This window comes from Triticum dicoccoides, chromosome 3B (genome assembly GCF_002162155.2).
Source record: "Triticum dicoccoides isolate Atlit2015 ecotype Zavitan chromosome 3B, WEW_v2.0, whole genome shotgun sequence".
NCBI lineage: Eukaryota > Viridiplantae > Streptophyta > Magnoliopsida > Poales > Poaceae > Triticum > Triticum dicoccoides.
The window spans coordinates 32,127,445-32,134,695 of NC_041385.1; the positions used below are offsets into that span (position 1 = coordinate 32,127,445).

A 7,251-nucleotide genomic window follows, 5' to 3' on the forward strand; every position below is an offset into this window, starting at 1 on the left:
TCGTACGATTCAAGGGACGGGTCTGTGCCTACATGCATACTATACATATATCTCTTGATTGCCACGCAAGCCATGGCTCGGCTGCACGGCCAGTCACTTTTGCACGCTACATGCTTCATTGAACCAATCAGGGTGGCCTTGCTGAATCCTCCAGCGACATACGTACGAATCGACCGCAGTGAACACTATGTAAACAAACGATCGTTTGAACACCACAGCAGCTCACAACCGTCAGCAACAGATCAATATAGACACACGAACAAACGCTTCCATTGATTTAGGCCACAAGTTCATCAAACTTCAAGAGCTAGCGGCCGATATGGCTCCAGCTCGATTTGTTGCAGGAATGCTGCTGGCGGCGATCGGCTGTGTGCTCTCTGTGGTCGCGGACAACCCGACCACGCCATCCCCGCAACCCTTCGTCTGGCAGAAGGCGCATGCGACGTTCTACAGCGGCGCTGACGCCTCTGACACAATGGGTAATCAACTAATCATTCAACTCACGCATGTACATCCATCTACTGCGTGCATGCCCGGTTGATCTTGTTCTTCTGTGTATTAACACTTGCGATGGGTTCTATATATTGCATATTGCAGGTGGCGCGTGCGGGTATGGTAACCTCTTCTCTGAAGGGTACGGGACACGCACGGTGGCTCTGAGCACCGTGTTGTTCAATGACGGCGCCGCGTGTGGGCAGTGCTACAAGCTCGCATGCGACCGAAAGCGCGCGGATCCGTTGTTTTGCAAGCCTGGTGTGACGGTCACCGTCACGGCCACGAACTTCAGCCCGCCCAACGACGTCCTCCCCAATGACAACGGCGGCTGGTGCAACCCACCGCGGCCGCATTTCGACATGGCCCAGCCGGTCTGGGAGAAGATCGGTGTTTATAAAGGTGGCATCATCCCCGTCATGTACCAAAGGTATATATGCACTTCTTACAAGTTCAAAAGTTAGTTCAGAGTCATCGGAGCCACATAACTTATCTTTTTTCTATGTCACTGCCACACACATGCAGAGTTCCGTGCGTGAAGCAGGTTGGCGTGAGGTTCATAATCAATCGTCACGAGTATTTCAATCTTGTGCTTGTGAGCAATGTTGCTGCAGCTGGCTCGATCGAGTCCATGGATGTCAAGACCTCTGATTCCGACGAGTGGATACCTATGGCACGCAATTGGGGTGCTAACTGGCACTCGCTTGCGAACCTCACTGGCAAGATGCTCTCCTTCAGACTAACCAATAGTGATGGACACACACTTGTGTTCAATGATGTTGTGCCAAAGGGATGGAACTTTGGGCAATCATTTGCTAGCAAATTACAATTCTAGTGAGCAATGTCTGCCGAGTCATGGATTTGTGGTAATTACGCTGCATAAAATGCAAGTTGTGTAATTGTGTGTTGCTTGTATCACTGATATAATTTTACAATTCAATTTGTTCATACTCACTCTGTAATTCGTCTGGAGTATCTAAGACCATGTTCATTCCATCAATTGTGTATTCTTCAAATTCTCTTCTGTGATGCATTCTGTGAATAGATTATGTCATTCTAGTGCTATGCATGGTAACTCACGCTTATAAGAAAGACACACTATTCGAATAGAAACTCAAGTTTGTGTTGTTGAATGGTCGCAAGTTGGGCAAAACTGCACAACTGAAAATTCTAAGAAATGAGTTGTTGATTCTAGTGCCAACAATGTGTTCTAAGGGCGTCTGGTTATGAATAACATGACTATGAACACGATTAATACGGTAGACATCAGTACGGAATGGCTCATCCAAAAACTTGAGGGGCATAGATGCATGGGAAAGAAGGGAGAGGCCAACCTCCATGATATATTTTCAGCGGGTCCGTTCTGATCATGTGCATTAGGGCACAAAACATGATGGGAGATGCCTATATGCTCAAAAACAGATTTAATTTTTAATATTCACCTCCCCAATCTGTTTGTTCTGCGTTAATTTTCTTATCAAATAAATAGTTAACATGTTGCTGAAAGAGATGAAATTTTTGAAAACATCGGATTTATTTATAAGGAGATAGATTGAACCGAATCTGGTAAAATCATCAATAAAACAGACATGATATTCTTGTCTACAAATTGAAATAGGCACGGGTCCCATACATCCGAGAAAATAATCTCTGAAGGAGTTTCCTACTCACTACTCGGCCAACACACATAACAAACAAGGTGATGTTTTTAATTCGACACTAGAAGACTATGATCTCGAAGGATTTTCTAGACCACCGGCAGGGAGGCGTGACCTGGATACCTATGCCACCATGTGGCAGATGGTTTGATCATGACTAGTACTTGTTGTTCCTTGACTCTTGATCGACCAGCAAATGAAAAAAGACCCCGCCTACTCCTAGCACGTAGAATTATGTCTCAATTTTCTGATCCTTAACAGGAAAGAATTCAGCTAAATTCCAAGGTACGCATGATTATCTTTCAATTGTTGATAAGTGTAAAGAAACAATGTTAGACAAATGTCAACAACCCTTCACTGTACCCAAGGGCACCCCAACCGTTTAGGGTTTCTTGTGCCTCCCGTTAGCGCTGCCACTGATCTACCATGTCTCATGTTGTTTTAGGGCCATGGAAGCATCGTGCATCTCGGCCCTTGCCAGCGGGAGCGGTTTGTTTTTACATGATTTTTTGAGTTTTTTTAGGGTTTGTGTCCTGCTTAGAGAGACATGGCGGCGGCTCTATGAAGATTGAAGAAGGTTCTCCCCGCCTAGTCCCCATCCCGGTGGTGCTTCTAGAATCATCGAAGGGTGTGTGCAGGTTTGTCTCTAGCGCATCTCATGGGATTTGGTCGGCTTTGTCTTTGGTGGATCTGGTCTTTGTTCCTATTTGTTCGTGTGTCTGCAAGTTGGACCCTTCCGATCTACGCATATGATAATCGTTGTTCTGGTGCGCTGGTCCCATGGGGCCTTAACACGACGACTTCCTGACTATCTACTAGAACAAGGTTTGTCCGGCTCCGATGAGGGAGGAGCAATGACAAGGTCGCATCCTTGGCTCACTTCAGTGCTTATAGTCATAACTAGGTGGCCTACGGACCTGGATGTATTTTTTTACTTCTGGTGTTCTTTGTACTACCTTGATAGTGGATGAATAGATCAGAAGTTTTCCTCACAATTATTTTATAAGTGGAAAGAAGACTCTTGGAAGCATGAGGGACATGAAGTATGTTATCTCTATCTTTACTACTTGAAAAGAATATACCGTTCCATGTTTCACTTTCTAAGAACCGTGTTGTTCAATGACGGTGCTGCATGCGGGCAGTGTTACAAGATCGCATGCGACCGCGAATGCACAGACCCGTTGTTTTGCAAGCCCGGTGTGACGGTCACTATCACAGCCACAATCTTCTACTAGCCAAATGATGCCCTCCCCAATGACAATGGTGGCTGGTGCAACCCACCACGACCACAAACTTCTGCCCTCCCCAATGACAATGGTGGCTGATGCAACCCGCGACGGCCACACTTCAACATGGCCCAGCCATCTTGGGAGAAGTCGGTGTTTATACAGGTGGCATCATCCCTGTCATGTACCAGAGGTATATATGCGCCTCTTATAAGTTCAAAAATTAGATCGAGGTCACCGGAGGAGTATATAACTTTAACTTTTTCTATGCAACTGCCATACACATGCAGAGTTCCGTGCATTAAGCAGGGTGGAGTGAGGTTCAGATCAATGGTCGTGATTACTTCAGTCTTGTGCTTGTGAGCAACGTTGGTGCAGCAGGCTCGATCAAGTCCATGGATGTCAAGAGTGATGGGGAACGTTGCACGGAAATTAAAAAGTTTCCTACGAACCACTCAAGATCTATTCTATGGAGATGCTAGCAATGAGAGGTGGAGTGTCTACATACCCTTGTAGACCGAAAGCATTAACGATCTAGAGATTGTGATTAGCGTAGTCATACTCGCGTCCCGATCCAAGCACTGCATGACCGACACCTTCAAGATATGCACACGTACAACTTTGTGACGTATCCTCCTTGATCAATCATGCAAGATAGAAGAGGTAGATGACATCTGAACCAGCACGACGGCGTGGTGGTGGTGCTGGTGGCAGCGGAAATCCGACAGGGCTTCGCCAACCGCGTACTGGAGAGGAGGTGGGAGAAGTTGGGAGAGACAGCGGCCAAGGGTGCAAGGGTGCTGCCCCCATGCGCCTCCCCACTATATATAGGGGTGAGGGAGGGGGGGCAACCCTAGACTCTCCTCCAAGGAGGGGGGCGGCGGCCTAGGGGAGGAGTGCCTCCCAAGTCAGGTGGAGGCATCCTCCCCTCTTAGGGTTTCCCCCCTTAGCTGCATGGGCCCAAGGGGGGCTGGTGCGTTAGGCCAGGGCGCCTCCCCTCAACCGGTACTGGCCTCTGGGAGTGGTGGGACCCACTGGTGGTCCCCCGGAGCCATGCCGTGATCCCAGTATGATGCCGACATATCCCAGAAATTTCCCGGTACCCTAAAAATGACTTCCCATATATATACCTCCGAACCACTCCAGAGATCCTCGTGATGTCCCAGATCCAATCCGAGACTCCAAATTACCTTCGTACTTCACCATATGAAGATCTCAATATTACCCTAACATCACTGAATGTTAAGTGTGTGATCCAATGGGTTCGAGAACATGTAGACATGACCGAGGCTCCTCTCCGATCAATAATCAATAGCAGGACCTGGATACCATATTGAGTCCTACATATTCAACAAAATCTTTATCGATTGAACCACGATGTCGAGGATTAAGTTAATCTCGTATATAATTCCCTTTATCCAGTGATATGTTACTTGTCCGAGATTTGATCGCCAGTATCTCCATACCTAATTGAATCTCGTTATCGGCAAGTCTCTTTACTCATTCCATAATACAAGATCCCCGTGACCAAACTCATTGGTCACCTGCTTCCAAGCTATTCACGATGTTGTATTAACTAAAGGGCCTAGAGATATTCTCCCTAACACAGAGCAACAAATCCGATCCATGCAACCCACCAAACACTCTCTGAGATACCTGTAGAGCACCTTTATGATCACCCAGTTATGAAATGACGTTTGTTAACCCACAAGGCATTCTTCCAGTATTCAGGAGTGGCATGATCTCATGGTCTAAGGGCAGATACTTGACATGAAGAAATCTATAGCATATAAACTAAGTGACACGATCTAATGCTAAGCTTACGGTTGGGTCTGTCCATCAATTTATCCTGCTAATGATGTGATCCCACTATCAAATGATAACTCATATCGATGGTTAAGAAACCTTAACCATGTTTGATCAACAAGCTAGTCCAGTAGAGCCTCACTAGGGACACGGTGTTGTTTATGTATCTACACATGTATCTGAGTTTTCGGTCAATACAATTATATCATGGATAATAAATATTTATCATGAACAAGAAAATATGATAATAACATCTTTATCATTGTCTCTAGGGCATATTTCCAATAGTATCCCACTTCCACTAGAGTCAATAATCGAATTTACATAGTAATGAATCTAACACCCTTAGAGTTCTGGTGCTCATCATGTTTTGCTCGTGGAAGAGGTTTAGTCAATGGGTTTGCAACATTCAGATCTGTATGTAGTTTGCAAAGTTCTATGTTGATGGAATCATGGATGGAGTTGAAGTGGTGTTTGATGTGCGTAGTTTTCTTGTGAAACCTTGGTTCCTTGGCAATGACTATGGCACCAGTGTTGTCACAATTGATAGTCATTGGATCCAGTGCACTAGGTACCACTCGTTCCTATTCTGCTTTCGAAGCAAGTATGTATTCTGCTTCATATGTAGATGTTGCTACCACACTTTTCTTGGAGCTACTCCAACTCACAGCTCCACCATTCAAAATAAATATGTATTCAGTTTGAGACTTCGAATCATCTGGATCAGTGTTGAAGCTTGCATAAACGTAACCCTTTACTACGAGTTCTTCGTCACCTCCATAAACGAGAAACATTTCCTTACTCCTCTTTAGGTACTTAAGGATACTTTTGACCATGTCCAGGATCCACTCCTGGATCACTCTGGTACCTACCTGCCAGACATATGTCAAGGCACGCACCAGGTTTGGTACACAACATGGCATACATTATAGAGCCTATGGCTGAGGCATAGGGGACGAGTTTCATCATTTCTCTTTCTTCTGTCATGGTTGAGCTTTGAGTCTTACTCAACTTCATACCTTGCAACACAAGCAAGAACCCCCTTTTTTGACTGGTATATTTTGAACTTCTTCAAAATCTTGTCAAGGTATGTGCTCTCTGAAAATCCTATCAGGTGTCTTGATATATCTCTATAGATATTGATTCCCAATATGTAAGCAGCCTCACCCAGGTTTTTCATTGAATTTTTTTCTTTTTTAAATAACCCTATGCTTTCCAAAAATTCTAGATCATTCCCAAACAATAATACGTTGTCCACATATAGTATTAGAAATGTTACAGAGCTCTCACTCACTTTCTTGTAAATACAAGCTTCTTCATAAGTCTGCATAAAAGCAAAAGCTTTGATCACCTCATCAAGGTGAACATACCAACTCTGAGATGCTTGCACTAGTCCATAGATGGATCGCTAGAGCTTGTATATATTATTAGCATCCTTAGGATTGACAAAGCCTTCCAGTTATATCATATACAACTCTTCCTTAAGGAAACCATTAAGGAACACTGTTTTGACATCCATCTGCCAGATTTCATAATCAAAAAATGCAGCAATCGCGAACATAATCCTAACAGACTTCAGCATCGCTACAAGTGAGAAATTCTCATTGTAGTCAACCCATTGAATTTGTGAAAACCCCTTGCGAAAAGTTGAGCTTTGTAGACGGTGGCATTACTATCAGCGTTTGTCTTCTTAAAGATCCATTTGTTATCAATGGCCTTTCAGTCATCAGGTAAGTCTACCAAAGCCCATACTTGGATTTCATACATGGATGCTATCTCGGATTTCATGGCCTCAAGACATTTGTCAGAACCGGGCTCATCATTGCTTCTTTGTAGTTCGTAGGTTCACCGTTGTCCGCTAGGTCTAGAAGATGGCTGCTACTATATTGACCTGATAAAATAGCCCACTCGACGTCCAAAGAAGTCCACGAATGTCAAAAGCTCTGATTCTGACGACTGGACGCCGATGTCATGCAACTGGAGCGCCAACTGACACTCGTTGGCGAACTTCACTTGCATGATGCTTTAGTTTAGACTAACCAGCACTGATGGCCAAACGCTTATGTACA

General features: G+C 44.8%; 1 protein-coding gene across 1 annotated transcript; it reads left to right on the forward strand.

The window, feature by feature from the left end:
- Nucleotides 1-319: 319 nt before the first annotated feature.
- LOC119280627 (expansin-A24-like) lies at nt 320-1,327 on the forward strand. Its single transcript, XM_037561421.1, has 3 exons — nt 320-479; nt 598-922; nt 1,018-1,327. Exons 1-3 carry the CDS (start codon nt 320-322, stop codon nt 1,325-1,327), a joined length of 795 nt encoding a protein of 264 aa, XP_037417318.1.
- Nucleotides 1,328-7,251: the final 5,924 nt, after the last annotated feature.